This window comes from Idiotropiscis lumnitzeri, chromosome 1 (genome assembly GCF_059441095.1).
Source record: "Idiotropiscis lumnitzeri isolate Australia: NSW breed Sydney's pygmy pipehorse chromosome 1, RoL_Ilum_1.0, whole genome shotgun sequence".
NCBI lineage: Eukaryota > Metazoa > Chordata > Actinopteri > Syngnathiformes > Syngnathidae > Idiotropiscis > Idiotropiscis lumnitzeri.
Window position 1 is genome coordinate 6565427 of NC_142391.1, and position 17056 is coordinate 6582482.

The following is a 17056-nucleotide window of genomic DNA, read 5'->3' on the forward strand; positions in this document are numbered from 1 at the left end:
AAATTGTAACGAATTGGAGCAACATTTTAAAACGGTCTTTGTCGACATCTAGCCAACAATCGTGTTACTGCAGTTGTAAAACTCGGCTTCGTCGCCATTGTTTGGTCTTTGTCCCCATCTAGTGGACACAACACGAAGCTGGACGTTCGTGCGGTTTCGACGTGCGCGCTTCTGCGTCAATGCGTCACAACTGTCAAGCTGTGAACGCGCACCACTCTGCTCCATTCACAATGGACCACAACGTCTCTCACTACTACCGTTCAATATAGCAGACGAAACTCAGCGAGGACGTGTAAAAAGTAACATGCCCGCAAAGTGGTCGCAATGCTGGATTAAAGCGCCTTGGGGAAAGCCGTTCAAAGAGAAGCATTGAAGTGAGATACCCGTAGGAAGGAAGCCTCGCTCATAAGCTAGCCTCGGACTTCTACCGGCTTCGTTAGCCGCGGCTAGCTCGTTAGCTGCCTAGCTCGAGTGATGCTAAGTGGCTCAAATAGTTATGAACAATTGTGACCTTACGTCTTTAAAAGAGAAAAAATGTCCCTTGGAGGGGGTGACGGCGGCTAATAACAATAATAAAAAGTGGCACTCTGTCGATAGCGATGGATGTGAGTGCTGTCAAGACATGAGTTCCATGGACGAAGTCGTGTTGCCCGGGATGTCCGTCCAGCCCGGACTGGACGACCGGGACGGGCTCCGGCTCCTCGAGGATCTCGGCTGCCCACCCGCCGCCTCACCCTACGTGGGCGACGTCAACAGCGAGGGCCCGCTGTTCGACAGACGTAAGCGGTCGCGCTCCAACAGCTCCAGGCACCACTTCGGCGAGGTGGTGGCCGAGCTGGGTCCGGAGGAGGTGCGCTGGTTCTACAAGGAGGACAAGAAGACGTGGAAGCCCTTCGTTGGACATGACTCGCTGAACATCGAGTTAATGTATCGGAAGTACAGCGAGCTCAACCCCGGTGGGGCGAGCTTCCCGGTAGACGTCCAGGGAGTGAACGGAGAAGTGTCGGTGCAAACCCGGACAATAGGCGGCCTGGGAGACCAGGGGTCCTTGGACACATCCTCGCCGCCCATGAGCACGGATGAGAGGGACCTTGACAGCATTGACGTCCATGTGGAGCCCGTCTGTGTTCGGGGGGGACTCTATGAGGTAGACGTCAGAGAAAGAGGATGCTACCCTGTTTACTGGAAGCGTAAGTGTCCCTTAAACCTGTTCATTAACCATTCAGACATCTTGGACTCTCTGGGTGCCTCTAGATTGCATCATTGCCCCTCAAAGTACAACAGGAATCTGAACAAATGTGGCGTTTATGCAGACAGCTCTCAGGACTGTTTCACGCTCGCTCTGTTATTACTGCTGTTTTTTTCCCTTTTTTTGAGGGGGGGGGCATCAGGTGGCCAATCTCAGCGGGTCTGCAAGACAAAAACTTGTTAACTCTTCAACAATCGACATTTGTTTTTATATTGAATAGATCCCACAGTCTTAAAAAAATAATTTTAATGTTTCAATAAATTTCAAGTTAAAAGAATGGATATTTTATTGCTGTCGAATTTGACCTAAACAATGATTTTAAAGGGCTCATACATTTTGATAATTAACTTAAAAAAATAAAAACAATACTACTTTGATGAAGACAAATTGTTTTTATGTTCTAATTGAATTAAAAATTAACTGTCTTTGTTACTCGTTATTCATTCATTGGATTAAAATTATGACTGCCAAGTGTAAAAATAACTTAACCACTGTTACTAAACCTAAATAAAGGGGGCGGGGCATACAGTATTTTCAACTTTCTCTTACACTTTTACCAATATTAATCACCAGTCAAACCATATTTGCTAAGGGCAATTATGGATTCAATTCAATCACAATTAGGGCCGGAGCTAGGGTTCACTGTGATAAAACCTAAATTACAACAGGTCGTCCATTCATTCATCATCATCATCATCAGTAAAGTGATATTTCTCTTATTAAAAATCATAAAAATATGTGATTTTATTATTGGTGGGAATGGATTAATGGCAACGTACCACTGCCTGTCCCTTTTAAGGCAAGAAGATAATTGATTTGGGGAGTCGATGCACTGATGAAGTATGACACAAACGCAGAGCTTGCGTTATCTTATCTGGCCTGAACACCTTAGCAAACAAGCCGGCACATATTTCTCAGCGTTAGGATGTTTCCCTGTCTGCAGCCCGTCTCGGTATGACTTTGCACTCTATCCTGTTTGGGTTTTTGCATCCGTCTCTTTCGTCATCTAGTAAAGAGCGTGATTAACAGTGATTCTGCTCGTTTAAATATTCTTTCGTGCACGTCTGAATTATTAAGATCAGCTTTGTCATTAGTCACCGCAGCAGCAGACTGATGAATGTGCTCGACTAATCACAGCTGGCCCAACTCCAAAAGCCACTGAGACTTGGCCCTGCTGGATTTGTCTGAGTTAAATTACAATCAACGATTTGCAGAAAAGTAGCGACGTAACCCATTTCCTCTATCAAATGATGATGAATATTGCAAGACATCAACCTTGCTCAAGAAAGCATGACTGCAAATTGATTATTCATTATTATTTTTTTACATCTTGCACTGTATTTCTGATACTCTTGCTCAAGAGAATTGATCAAATGATGACAGCTATTTCAGTATTTTTTTTTTCATGCTAAGAAACTAATTCCGAGTGATATGGAATTCACGCTTTTTCATTTTGCCTTGTATTCATATTCTTCTTCAAATCAAAATGCATTAAATACTGTCATGCTAGCAGTTGGTATGCCAATGCTGTACACTATGCAAAGACGATCAAGAATCTAGTAATGCTCGTCCGAACATACAACACGTTGGCAACCTGTGTAGCGAGACTACAAAGGCATGTTCATACACATTTACGCCATACCATTTAATTTCAAACAAGAGTTGATCTAAAACTGACATGCTAACAAACAATTTGATTTTTAAGATTTTCAATTAGTTCCATAAATATTCGGAGTGAACACAAATTTCACCTTTTTGGTTCGAAAAAAACCACTATGGATTTGAAATGAAACAATAATGATACTTTCATCTTTAATTTGAGGTTGTTTGCATCCAACTCAGGTGAGGAATGACAACAGCTTGCAGGTTGCACTTTTTAAGGGACAAAAAGTGATGACCAGCTGTTCCGTGGCCAGATGGGCATTTATGGCTGCTAGCGGAACTGGTTCTCTTGTATTTCTTAGTGATGAGAGAGCTGAAACGCAGCAGGCTGAATTTTAAAAAGCTTCGAGCAATACTATCTTCTCCTATTCTGCCAAATGCTTCAGAACTCATTGGCTTGCACTTCACAGTGATCCAAAGCATACTGCAAAAGCATTTTTTTTTTTTTTAGTAGATTGTTATCCAACAGCCAAGTCAGTCATATGACCTGAAACCGACTAAGCACATGTTACACTTTTCTGAAGATAACATTGAAAGGAAAATGCCTCAAAAACAAGAATAGAAGCCGAGCCATCACCAGGGACGAAATCTAGCATCTTGTTTTTTTGATTTTTTTTTTCTTCCGCAGAGCAAGACCACATTCCGGTGCTGCGAGGCCAGTGGTTCATCGACGGCACATGGCTGCCCCTAGAGGAAGACGAGAGCGACCTTATCGAATGCGAGCACCTCAGCCACTTTCACGGGCAGCAGACGCAGGATACCTTTGACGCCAGCGACATGGTTGTCAGGACCGTCGATGGGAAAGATGGTGAGGCGTTACTGTATACTTCATAACTCAAGTACGGTGGAACCTGTGCGTTTTGCTGTCTTCGGGTTGTTCTTTAGCTTCGTCGGTGCCTCTGCTGGCAATGAGGAAAATTGTGGCATTGGTTAAGTTTGTTAGTAGTAATTCGGTCTAATTAATTTTATCAGGCAGATGCTATTGTTAGTGTAACGGCTAATAACTGGCATGAATATAACCCGAGAAATTTGCAAACAAGAATATAGTTATTGTCTATTAATATTGTTTGGCATCTTCAAAGAAATGTAGTTTTGCTTTGAGTTTTGTCAAACAGTGGTTAACATATTTTAACACTAAACAACGTTTTGGTGATGATAACCACAGAATAGGAAATTAAACCTACTGTGACATAGGGAAGGGTCTGGCTGTGCTGTGCAGTTTTGAAATGATTAAATAGCAGTCACAGTACATTAATGCCCGAGTGACATTGGAGTCTTCTTACTTGATGCAAAAAAACAAAACAAAACAAAACTCATTCTTGGTAAGCCCGGCAGCAGTTTTATCCCCTGCATATCAATGTGACCTCATGGTTATCTTCAATTTTGGGTACCTTCACATACCCCATCAACCATTTAATGGCCTCGACAGACAAATGACTCCCCCTGATGGCTACGGTAATTTCTCGTGTATTGAGCAAGTCTCCCGCTCTGTCTCCTTGTCAGCCTTTTCACCTCGGCCAAGGAAAAACGCCGCTGACGTTTACACAAATCAGGCAGCCGACTTTGCACCGGAATCGATGATTTAGTCGCGTCTAATATTCAAAACCTGCTGATTTGACTAACAAATGCTGGGTTAGGCCTTTTAAAAAGTCAAACGCAGATAGCGCCTTTCAGTTTCCATAGACCTCAATGCCTGAATGCATTTCTGCAAAGTATGATAACAGTGCTTATTTATGTATCTGTGCCCCTTTAACACAGTACAGTGGTACCCTGACTTAAGAGTTTAAATCATTGCTTAATTTGCTCGTTTCTCAAATTCATTTTCCCCATTGAGATTCATTTAAATTAACTTCAAAATTCCATGTTTTTAGCAAAGTTAAATAAAATTTTTGTCACTTTCTTTGTAGTAAAGTTAAATATTATTGTACAGTTCCACCCAGTAAGTTCAGGAGCCTCATTTAGATTGCGTTAGTCATTTAGCAACAACTTGTAGTATTTAAAGGCGGTAACAGCTTAGGATGGAGCTTTTAGGAACGATTCAAAGACTTTTAGGAACGATTCAAATACTTAGAGATTCTCACCACTTCTGGCAAGGTTCATTGCGCATAGCCCACAAACAATGGATTGTCACTATACCACATTATAACGCAACAAAAAAGAATTTAAAGAAATCAACTGGTGTCATAAAGTCATATTACTGTGTGTACTGTCGTATCTGTGTCGCTTTAAGGAGTATGGCTGAATGAGTGACATCAGGAGCAGAAGTTGGCTTTGGTAGTCAGTTGCATGTTAACTTCTCGTGTTTTCATTCTCTAATTGTGTGTTTGACTGGTTATTCGGTTTCATAAATGATTGAAGCCGCATCGGCGACTGTGGCTCTCCATTAAAGTCCATTTTTTTCTTTTCACACAAGCGCCGGTGTATGTGAAACGTGTTTGTACCTGAATATTGGGCGCACAACACAAAACACACACTTGAAAAATTGTGAGCTGTCTAGTCAAGGTACCATTATACAATAACCCCACACTTGTGTTTTACTCTTATGATGTGGTGCTAAGATACAGTAAATGCCAAAGTATTAACCTCATTTTCTACAGTCACTACCCCGGTCATCTCTGGCATTTGTCGAGCAGCGATGCATATCAGACCGAGAGGCTTTGAGGCAGGCAACAGTTCTAACGCGTTGTATCATGGCCGTAACGGTAATCTGATAGCAGCGCCACTCGACCGACTTTTTCAACAACAATGACCGGGGTAGGCGTTGTCAATGGCCATCACTCACTCTCTCTTGGTTGTTAGTCCTCTCCCACCTGCCCCCTTTCTACCTCCCCTTTCTGTTCAAATGGAGCGGCTATCAGACGAGTGCTAGAACAACACGTCACAAGCGCAAACGCTGCCAAGGTACTGTATTAAAATGAATAAATAAATAAATGAATATATTTTTTCCCAGTCTCTTTACCCTAACCCACTAGCTTCAACTTCTATCCTCTCAACCCCTTGTAGAGCCCTGATCTCTCTGGCGCTAGACTCACTTTTATTTGAAATGATTTGTTCTTTAGATCCTTTGTAGGTGAAATTGGGACTCGTTGCTAGAACTTCCCCTTGTGTGCTGTGACCTAGAGATTGGTGCTGCTGCTCTTTCTGTCGCTTTCCGAGTTTTGATTGTGAATCGCGAGTCCCTGCTCCACATAACATGTAATGTACTTGGATGGAACATGATGTGTGGAATACACGCTTATAGAATTTGAAAGGCATGTTTGTAAGCCATTAACATGGCCTCATCAGAGAGTAATCTATTCAACGCTTTTTATTGGTCAAAAATGGTCAAAATGCCAAACCCCTAAACTAACCAAATTTGGACATAAGAGGTTTGGATCATGACAGACACGTATAACCCAGTAAAACACACGCTAATCGATGCTTAAGTTTACATAGAACCTGACTTGTACTATGACACACACTTGCAATGTACGTGCTTCCATGGAACAGAACTTGTAGAACACACACTTACATAAATTACTGTCACTATCTTACCCTCTAAAAGTGATGAACAAAGCCAGTGGTTGAAAGCCAAATACTTGAGATAAACCCAACAGTGGAGCCATTGTGGCCTTTAACTACAGAGTCCTCAAATGTGTTGCTCAGCCTGTTGGTTGCCCTTTTGGTCTCGCCAAACAGTAGGTGAGGCTGGGACTCATAGACTCGGTAGACAGTCTCTCACTGCCGACATAATCTCGACTGGCATAAAATTGTAATCTCCTATTTCGAGACATTACCGTGACAGCCTTGCTGGTATTCACCCTCAGAGAATATCAGGTTGGAATCTACTTTGGCTTCTGCAAACGACTTCCTCTCAATCATGGTCCTGCAACTTCGCCCATGACTTATTTGCCTTTATAATTCCGAGAGAATATGAATGTTAGTGCTACAAATGTGGTGCTTTTTGACCCCTGTTCCTGTTACCCCACCACTTTCCCGTGCACCAAGACATGATAGCATAACATTTAAAAAAAGAAAAACTTGAGTTTAATGATTCATGATTGCTTGCCAGTCCCGGGAGCACTTTGTCTTCCCCCTCCCTTTCACAATGCAAAGTCTTTCACCGTAAAACTGGAAGTGCACAACCCTCTCGCAAGCTGCCTCTTTGCTGATGATATCATCATTTGCCTCGCATGTCAAGTCAGCATCCGACTGAGGAAGCTGAATGTAATTTTCATTCAGGGCTTGTGATTTCCTTCCGCTTTACAGTGATGCGGGACTGCATTCATCTCCCCTTACAGCCTGTATTTTGTATTTCACCAATTTTCTGTTTTCTTTCATGAGTTCAAGATTTATCAGGCAAAGACTGTGTTAAAAGTAATCCAAACTAGTTCCTGAGAGGTCGAAGAATGTTGTGTTATTGTTCTTGCATGGTTTCTTCTTTTGCTGGTTTTAAACTTTACATTACGGCGCTCCCCGCCAAGCTTAAGCATTTCGTAGATGACGCCACGCCATTGTGTATTCTTCTTCTGGACATTATGACAAAGGCTTCCAACATGCTTTAGCTTCTACTCCGCTGGTTCCATCCCAGTGCTGCTCTCTGGATGTTCTGAACTGCTGTTTCCACTGTATTGTTGTATGGATGTAATTAAAGTTCCCATCGCTGCCGTCTAGATGGTCTTCTTTTTGCCAGCAGCAAAATTGCTGCGGTGGATGTAAAGTGTAGTAATAGTGGACATCGTTTAGCCAGGATTGTGTCAAGAAATTATGAATCAACCAAAGTGTAGACCATTACTCATCTTTTGTGATAAAACAAAATTGCAAATCTGCTTTCTAGCTCAGTTTTGCTTTGTATGAAATTGTCGGTTGTCGTCAAGACGACTGCATTACCAGGCCCCCCCCCCCCACACACACACACATGTCCTTCAGCATGTTCTTATGGCCTTCATTCCCCAAATTGTTTTAGTGCTGTCCAAGGGAAACACTGGACGACCGCCAAAGTCTCCCATCAATCTCATTTCAATGATCTCTCTGCTGCTGTTCAGAACATCCAAAGGGCTTATCGTACAGCGACAGTCGACCAGTTTTGTCTATCCCTTTGGTGTGGCTCTTACTAGCTCTAGAATAGACTCCTTGTATTAGCCGGACGGAAAAGCAAGAAGTGACTCTCCTGCACTTAATTTCCTTCCAAAATGCAAATCAGTCCCGCAGATTGCGTTGGACAGTCTGTCAACACAATCACAACTCTTACGTTGGTTTTACCTGTCTTGTATTCACCCGTGTCTTTACCGAATTATCCATGTCCATACCCTTCTTAATATGCCTTCACCTTTCTCTCTCTCACTCCCCCGATTATGCAGCCATCCACAGCATGAAGCTGAGTCGGACCCACGTGGACTGGCACAGCGTGGACGAGGTCTACCTCTACAGTGACGCGACCACATCTAAAATCGCTCGCACTGTGACGCAGAAACTGGGCTTCTCCAAAGGTCTGTCACCAAGGGCGTTGGCTGCAAAATTTGAAGTGGGTTGGCCAGTGTAACGCAACACCTCACTGGGGGGGTGGCCATAAGTGAGCAGACATTATTCGCATTCTCGTGACACCTGCTGTTGTGGAAAAGCATTGTTTATTATACCATCCACAGTCAGGGTTTTATTAAATGAAATGCACACATATGCACAACCTTGCCCAACGCTCTCATAATATAGGCAGGAACAAGTTTTGCTGAGCTTAATTTATAAGGTAATGCAATTTCTTTGCCATTGCTAGATAACAGCCAATCAGAGTGTTCAGTTGTCACCGTCGGCCAGCGTCATTTTACATACTGTGAATCATGGCTCATTCATTCTAAGTGTATCTAAATAAAACACATTGACACAAAAATCTGCCATGACTCGAAACATTACATTTACTAAAGTTTGTTTCTGTTTGTACTTCTCGTTTGACTTCTCGGACATGTTGGTTGATTGCAAGAATCAAATGTTCTTTACTGATGGCAAATTCTTTTATAGTTTGCATTCAGATCAATTGTAAGTTTACCTGTTAAATATGTAGTTACTCTAAATTAATTGTGGTATTGTCTCGGAAACTAGTTTCCTTACATATGATGTCTTGGTTTATTTGGCGATGTAATCTGAGTCCTTAAACTCCTTGAAATCCTTCCAACTGCAACCCTACAGAAATTTGCACTGCTTTCTATCACCTTGTTCATAGCACTAGACTTTAGATCTAAATATAGACTCACTCTCTGCTCCACTCTATGAACTGCTCATAAAAAACAGGTTCACAGTCACAACATAACAATGTATAGTGTGAAACCGCACCTCCCCAACCCTAACGTATTCTCTCTCTCAGCCTCCAGTAGCGGAACTCGGCTACATCGCGGTTACGTGGAGGAGGCCTCTCCGGAGGACAGACCCCCACGGACCACACACATTGTCTTTGTGGTTCATGGGATCGGGCAGAAGATGGACCAGGGGCGCATTATCAAAAACACGGGAATGTGAGTTTTAGGCCACTTTTTGCTCTTTGTGTAAAGCAGACACTTTTCTGCCTTTTTTCTGTGTCAGTATTCTGAGGTGGGGGGAGGACGAAGTCAACTTGGCAATATTTCTCTATCGGAGCCGTAACAGTCATCAGAAAGCATTATGGGATAGGGGTGTTCATTTTCACGCACTGACATTTCTCCTCTTGAAGATCAAACGCAGAATTCCAATATAAAAAAAGGTCAAGATGCAAATTTGGTTCCATTTTGGATGCATATTTGGTTTCTATTTCGATACATTTGGTTCCAATTTGGTCCAATTCATATTTGGTAGTTAGGTTCCAATTTGTAATCCAATATAAAAATAGAACATGTATTAACACAATGTATAAATACATAATTAAGAAACACAACAGGTGTTTATATATTAGACGGAAACATGAATCATGAGCCTGCGGCCCAATTAAAAAATCCTTGGAATCATTTCTGCTCCAGATCTATAGAAGACCCTACTTTAGCCAAATCAAAACATGAGTGTCTCTTTGTCACAAAGATAGTCAGTCCGTCGCTTGAGGCTTAGCCCGGCTAAGCAGGTAAAGTAGACCAAGTCGAGCCGCCGAGCATCTTAAGCCTTACCCGTGGCTACATCAGGATTACGGTCTCCAAAGACCATCCTCAGCAAAGAGGAAACGGCAACGTGGCACGTCAAACCACTTCCTGCTTTTTTTTCCAACCAGCCAAACCTCCAAAGTAAAACACACTCTTTTCTGTGACCCCCCTCCATCCCATCTGGCGTTTTACAGGTTGAGGGAAGGTGTGAGGAAAATGGAGGAGAAGCACTTTTCGGAGCACAACGATGAGCATGTGGAATTCCTTCCTGTAGAGTGGCGCTCCAAACTGTCCTTGGATGGAGGTTTGTCTTTCCATTGTGCATTTAGAAGGGTAACATTAAACTCGCCATACTGAGTGCATAACTTACTTCTACTCTGCGGGGTGTCTCTTTATAGATACAGTGGACTCTATTACGCCAGACAAGTTGAGAGGCCTGCGAGACCTTCTCAACAGCAGTGCCATGGACATCATGTACTACAACAGTCCTCTTTACCGAGATGAGGTGAGTGAAAGTCACGTCGCTACTTATTGACCCATTCCAGATGTTGTAACTCCTCCCAGATGAAAGGACTCAACCAATTAAGTCATTGTTTCATAGCAAGCATTTAACAAGTAGGTGTGTGCGAGGCGGGCAAGCAGTGAAGAAAGAAATCAAGAAAATGCTCAGACCAAACGGGTTTTTTGTAACCATTGCAATTTGTAACTCCACCTATGCGAGGCCACTCTGGTCAATGAAATAGTTTTTTTTAATACATTTTATATAATCAAGTAGTTTATTCGGTGCAGTTTTATATGAGGAGAGCAAATGGGTATATTCTAGTTGGGCATGTGATGAGGGTAGAAGCCTTAAAAAATTGCATGAATTGTAACTCCTCTCCCATGACACCACTCGAGCCAATCAAATCATTTATTCAGCGCAGCTTTTTGCAAGAGGGTGTGTGCAGGGCTGGCAAGTGGTGAAGTGAGAACCCGGCATATTTCGTAACTTATTCCATGTGACACAACTAAAACTCCAGCACCTGCTTGCAATTAGAGCAAGGAGGTGCGTGCGAGGCGCCCGAGCAGTAAAAAAGCCAGGGAAATACTAGTTGCGTGGGTTGCACTCCTTCCATGTGAAGAAAAGTCATGTGACTTGTTTCTTCCTTTCCATTCAGATCACTAAGGGACTGACACAAGAGCTAAACAGACTATACAGCCTGTTTTGCTCGCGCAACCCCGACTTTGAGGAAGGTGGAGGCAAAGTGTCCATCGTGTCGCACTCGCTGGGCTGCGTGATCACGTACGATATCATGACGGGCTGGGACCCCGTCCGCTTCTGCCTTCAGGAGCACCACGCCGTGGAGGAGGAGCTGCACAAGCACTGGACGTCGTACGAGGAGAGGCATCTGCTGGAGCAACTGCGCTACACCAGGAACAGGTCTGACTCGCAGCTAGTTCAAACGCTAAGGCAGGGGTCACCAATGTGATGCCCAGGTTGCCCCCAAGGACCACAAGAGTGGCCGGCGGGCCTGTTCTGTTTCGGTTACATGATGATGAGAAATCAGTGTCCTCAAATAAATTACCATTAATCACTAACTAAAATATATAATAAGAACTAGAGCCCAACTGATATGGATTAATTTTAGCCTGAAGCTGATGCTCATATTTTTAGAGAATGAAATCCCGAATAATCGTCAGATTAATTAAAAAAAGGCAGTGGGTCAGAATCCGTCTCCGGCCTTCCTGTGTTTATATTTTCAAAAATACTTGGATTACAACAGAAAAAAGTCTGAAATTCTAGAAACTTATACAGGATACTATGCAAAAATAGACCTGAAAGGAATTGACAAAAAAATATTGGATGGAAAATTTATAGCATACACACAATTAGAAAAACAAAATTGCAAGGAAAAACAAATATTTGGAAAAATATCGCAATTAAAAACAGGGGGCTTCTACAAATATTGGACAAAAAATACATTGACATAACAAATGCAAAAATATTAAAATACAATAAAACGATTTGTATAGCGCATTTCAAAACAGTTTCAGCTGTATCAAAGCGCGTTACACAGAGTAAAACACAAAGTAGCAATAATTCACTAACAGTGAAAGCAGTCAGTTAAAATACAATAACTTAGCAATATGTTTTATACTCAATAAATCTAAAAATATTTGCTAAATACATTTACATGTTAGTAATTTGTGATAAAAAAGAAAGTATTTGAAAAATCTATAAAATATTAGTTATTAGCGATGAAAATGTGTCTCAAATCTCAATCTCGACCTTGTGCTTACTGCGTTGCAAAGTCCATTGTGGTTCACCTGCACCACCACCTGTCCACTCTGTGTAATAACAACCTCCATGTAACTCAGCAAGTCACTGTATTTTATATCCGTTTCCAGATTACGAGAGCTGGAGAATCAACTTTTAACACTGGAAGCCTCCAAACCATCAGCACCTCCAGCACTCATATTTAAGGTTTGTTCATGTCAGCGCTGATGCAGCGCAAAGGGCAACTGTTGATTAAGTTACAGCACTTTTTCATAATACTTCAGGTGGAAAATTTCTTCTGCATGGGTTCTCCTCTGGCGGTCTTCCTGGCACTCAGGGGCATTCGGCCTGGCACCAGTTGTCACCAGGACCACATCCTTCCGACATCCATCTGCAGCCGCCTTTTTAACGTCTTCCATCCGACGGACCCTGTGGTCAGTTGCCCCAAATACCTGTTTGGGAAATTAATGCCTCCCTCAAATAGGGAATGAAAGAAACACAAAGTAGGTAGTTAGTTAGCTATTAATAACTCTGTTCATATATACTCTCGTCACACATGGATGTAGTCTTGCAGTACATAGACGCGGCTTTTAAAAGGGCAAAAACACAAATATTGAAAAGCTATCAGGAGAGAAATATGAGAAACAAAACTTTTCTGACAAATATCACGCAATGTTAGACAACTCTCATTGGAGCGGTTCGCAGTCGAGTGTGAAGCGTTTGGGATGAAGATCAGCTCCTCCAAATCTGAAACCATGGTTCTCAGTCAGAAAAGGGTGGAGTGCCCTCTCCAGGTCGGGGAGGAGATCCTGCCCCAAGTGGAGGAGTTTAAGTATCTTGGGGTCTTGTTTACGAGTGAGGGGAGGATGGAGCGAGAGATCGACAGGCGGATCGGTGCAGCCTCCGCTGTGATGCGGACGCTGTATTGGTCTGTCGTGGTGAAGAGGGAGCTGAGCCACAAGGCGAAGCTCTCGTTTTACCGGTCGATCTTCGTTCCTACCCTCACCTATGGTCACGAGCTGTGGGTCGCGACCGAAAGAACAAGATCTCGGATACAAGCGGCCGAAATGAGTTTCCTCCGCAGGGTGTCTGGGCTCTCCCTTAGAGACAGGGTGAGAAGCTCGGCCATCCGGGAGGGACTCGGTGTCGAGCCGCTGCTCCTCCACGTAGAGAGGAGCCAGATGAGGTGGCTCGGGCATCTGTTTAGGATGCCTCCTGGACGCCTCCCTGGTGAGGTGTTCCGGGCATGTCCCACCGGCAGGAGGCCCAGAGGACGACCCAGGACACGCTGGAGAGACTACGTCTCCCGGCTGGCCTGGGAACGCCTGGGCATCCCTCCGGCAGAGCTGGAAGATGTGGCTGGGGAGCGGGAAGTCTGGGCTTCCCTGCTGAAGCTGCTGCCCCCGCGACCCGACCCGATAAGCGGCGGATGATGGATGGATGGATGTTAGACAAGATAACTCAAATTTAAATATATACAAAAATAAACCAAAAACATTACAAAGTATACAAAATTAGGAAATCTTAGATGCAAAATAAAAGTTCAAAACTGGTACCGAAAAATTACAACTACAATATTAAAAAGTAATGGGAAAATATTTAACAAAAAAAAATAAATACTTCCAGAATATCTTTTGTGTGTTATTAACTCTTCTGCTCTTTTTTTTTAGGCCTACAGACTGGAGCCTCTCATCCTCAAACACTACAACAATGTTGCACCAGTGCAGATACATTGGTAAGATTTGGGTGCCGATAATATGCAATAAATCCATGTCCACTCAATATAAAAAGTCTACACCCCCCTGTGTAAATGTCTGGGTTTATAGTTTAAAGAAATAAAAAATGAGACAGCCATAAGTCATTTCAAAACTTTTCCCACCAGAAGCATGACCTACTACTTGTACAACTCAGCTGAAAAATTTGATCTTTTAAAATGGGGAAAGAATAATAAATAACAGAGATAATGTGGTTGGAAGTGTTTGCACAACCTGTTATAATAGTGACAGATTGTGCAGACAGAATTAATCACATTCAAATTAATTAGGACAAATAACATTCAGATGTTCTCGTATGCTTTAGCATTCATTTTTGTAGTCACACCAGAGCATCAGAGACATCTCATTGTTTGAAGTTGTCAGTCAGGGAAGAGGCAAGAAAGAATTTCCATAGCATATATTGAATATAGGATGGACACAGTCACGACAGTCATCATCAAGTGCAGAAAATATGGCATGACTGACATTAAGATGAGAAATAAACTGGTCACGGGGGCTGCCGACAGCAACATTATAGGACGTGCAGGAATTTCTGCCAAGTACTCAGTACATCTGACAACTATGTCCACTCTTCTTCATATATCTGGGCTAGGGTGGCAAAAAAAGGCTTAGCTTAAAAAGAAAGAAAAAAAATCTCATATGAAGGGAAATGACACCTAGGTTAAACTTTTTGGCCATAATTCCAGAAGTATGTTTTCTTCAGCTGGAACTGGGGTCTTCGTCCAGGAGGAAGGAATTATGAATAATTCCAAATAGCGGTTAGCACAAAACCTCCAGGCTTCTCCTAGAAAGAAAAAGTGTTCAAAAAAAGCCTACTAGAACATCTGAACTTCATTTGGGGTTAATCAGCGGTTCTTTAACCTGAATGAATGTTAAATCAGAATTTTTTTATGGTGGAAAAAGTTTTGTAATTGTTTTAAATTTCAAAAAACGTCCATTTGAACTGGTGTGTGTAGACTTTTTATCTTATTTTTGAGAAATCCTTTGCAGGTGCAGCGCCATCAACCCTGCACCCTACGACGAGGTGCGGCCCACTTTCCTCAACTTGACTAAGGAGCCGACGTCCGACACGGAGAGCATCCCCAGTCCGAGCACTTCTCCAGTCCTCCCCCGCAGACACTACGGAGAGTCCATCACCAACTTGGGCAAGGCCAGCATCCTGGGTAAGATGATCGCAGAGCCTTGTCATCCACTGCTATCCTGAATATAAAACACCAAAGCTGAGTTTTCCCCCTTTCTCTCCTTTCCTCTGTAGGAGCGGCGAGCATCGGGAAGGGCATCGGTGGTATCCTCTTCTCCCGATTCTCGCGCTCTAACAGCCAACCCTCGGTCTCCGTGGGATTGGAGGGCGGGTCCAACACCGAGGAGGACGAGCAGCAGAAGCGCACCGAGAGCCAGTCGGCGTACGGCCTCTCCACCATGGCCCGGCCCACCTCGCCCACCCCGGACGTTTCATGTGAGTCACCTCCCAGAACCTTCATAAGAAAATTCCTGAATTTAGTTGCTTCAAAAAAAACAAAAAACAGTGAATTGATATCGAATTAATATTGACGATGTGCACACCTTAACATCAGCAGATCTCAACAAAAGTGTGTTTTTTATTAATTTTTTTTTTTTGTGTGTCGTCAGTGGAGCTGGAGCGTCGCATTGACTTTGAGCTACGCGAGGGCCTGGTAGAAAGTCGCTACTGGTCAGCTGTGACGTCGCACACAGGCTACTGGTGCTCGCATGACATCGCCCTCTTCCTTCTCACTTTCATTTACCAGCCGAGGAAGACACCCTCCGACCCGGGAGGACACACCCCCGAACCTGACTGAACACACATTCCCCTTAACCCCCCCCCTCCTTTTTTTTTGGTTCATTCTTAGATTCAAAAAATATATTTTCTTTTTTATGCACAGATACTTTTGTTATGATCCAGTTCTGTGAACTACAAGTTATAAGCCAACGTAAATTAGTTTCATTCCAGTACAGTGGAACATCCAAAGTGGACCAAAAAATGTTTTCTCAACATAGTAAACCGCACACTATGCACCTTTATTGCATGGGGTACATTCCAAACACACCCGATTGGTGAGAATTTGGGCTTTAGCATTAAAAATTTATTAAAACATTTTTTTTTGTTTTACCACCCTCACACCTAGCAAACAATGTTAACTTTTGAAGTATTCCTAAATATCAAGAACTGTGAGAGTGTCGTATAATGTCACTTTGAAAAAAATGAAATGAAGACTCCATCCAACTAAGAGATTAGCATGCTCGCTCCCACTTGTAGTTTACTGTACAACCATACAACAACGTTATACGTTCAAACACCAAAATGTTCCCCTAAACCAGAAAATTGAGTCTAAAACCTGAATGCTAATGCTTAATGCTAACATAATGTGAAACGTCGTCAATGGTCAAACAGTAATAAGCAAAGATTTTTCCTTGATTGCAAATTTCAATTTGCAATGATTTTTATTACAGTTTTACATTCTCCACTTTAAAATTCAACGGCATTAAACTAATTGCCTTTGAAGATCAGACACTTGATACTGGTCAGTGACGGACGGGCTGTACATTTCACACGTAGGTGAAATGTGAAGTCCTTCCTCGGACGAATAGTAATACTGCTGGTATTATGAAATCTGCCTGGCAACACGACATAGCTGAATTCTGATTGGATAAAAACCTCTAACCTAAAAATTCAACACTAGTATATAATATGACATCAATGTCAAGAATATGATCATGATTTCTTGATTATGTTAGGCCAGCAGAGAAGGCCTTGAAGGCCTTGACCAACCACCACTGAAACCGGTCTATCGTTAGCGTTAACGTGAATAGCAAAACAATTTATGGAGGATAGAGTCCAAAAAAAACTACAGCAATAGCCAGATAATTTGTGTATTTGTGTTTGTGAACAGCCAGACTTCCGTTCCCTTGTTTTTATTTGTATCATCACACATTCATAAAACATTCCACTTTAGAGGTTCCACTGTAAGCGCATTTTTGCGTAGTTAATCGGAAACAAAACAATAGCCAGTATGACCTCGAA

The 17056-nt window shown here is 42.7% G+C and overlaps 2 protein-coding genes across 3 annotated transcripts in view; both read left to right on the forward strand.

Moving 5' to 3' along the window:
• Nucleotides 1-204, forward strand: part of LOC148342997 (uncharacterized) — an 85677-nt gene extending 85473 nt beyond the window's left edge. Inside the window, exon 7 of the mRNA XM_088307272.1 lies at nucleotides 53-204. Within this exon, the coding sequence (XP_088163398.1) occupies nucleotides 53-204 (152 nt within the window). The remainder of the gene's footprint in view (nucleotides 1-52) is intronic.
• On the forward strand, nucleotides 190-16183 carry ddhd1a (DDHD domain containing 1a). 2 transcript variants are annotated; one of them, XM_088313732.1, is made up of 14 exons: nucleotides 190-1190; nucleotides 3540-3719; nucleotides 5711-5812; nucleotides 8251-8379; nucleotides 9246-9393; nucleotides 10179-10288; nucleotides 10383-10489; nucleotides 11142-11404; nucleotides 12373-12448; nucleotides 12526-12675; nucleotides 13912-13976; nucleotides 15007-15179; nucleotides 15272-15472; nucleotides 15646-16183. In XM_088313732.1, the coding sequence occupies exons 1-14, from the start codon at nucleotides 497-499 to the stop codon at nucleotides 15831-15833; spliced, it is 2586 nt and encodes an 861-aa protein (XP_088169858.1). In that variant the 5' UTR covers nucleotides 190-496; the 3' UTR covers nucleotides 15834-16183. The 2 variants fall into 2 exon arrangements, with proteins under 2 accessions (XP_088169858.1, XP_088169867.1); XM_088313741.1 differs by lacking the exon at nucleotides 5711-5812 and having other exon boundaries at nucleotides 191-1190.
• The last annotated feature ends 873 nt before the right edge of the window (nucleotides 16184-17056 follow it).

Excerpts from the sequence above, each read along its gene's own strand:
- ddhd1a (XM_088313732.1), top strand. The coding sequence starts at position 497 with ATGAACAATTGTGACCTTACGTCTTTAAAAGAGAAAAAATGTCCCTTG. Across the intron at positions 9,394-10,178 it reads ATTATCAAAAACACGGGAAT|GTTGAGGGAAGGTGTGAGGA; the intron begins GTGAGTTTTAGG and ends GGCGTTTTACAG. Across the intron at positions 12,449-12,525 it reads CTCCAGCACTCATATTTAAG|GTGGAAAATTTCTTCTGCAT; the intron begins GTTTGTTCATGT and ends ATAATACTTCAG.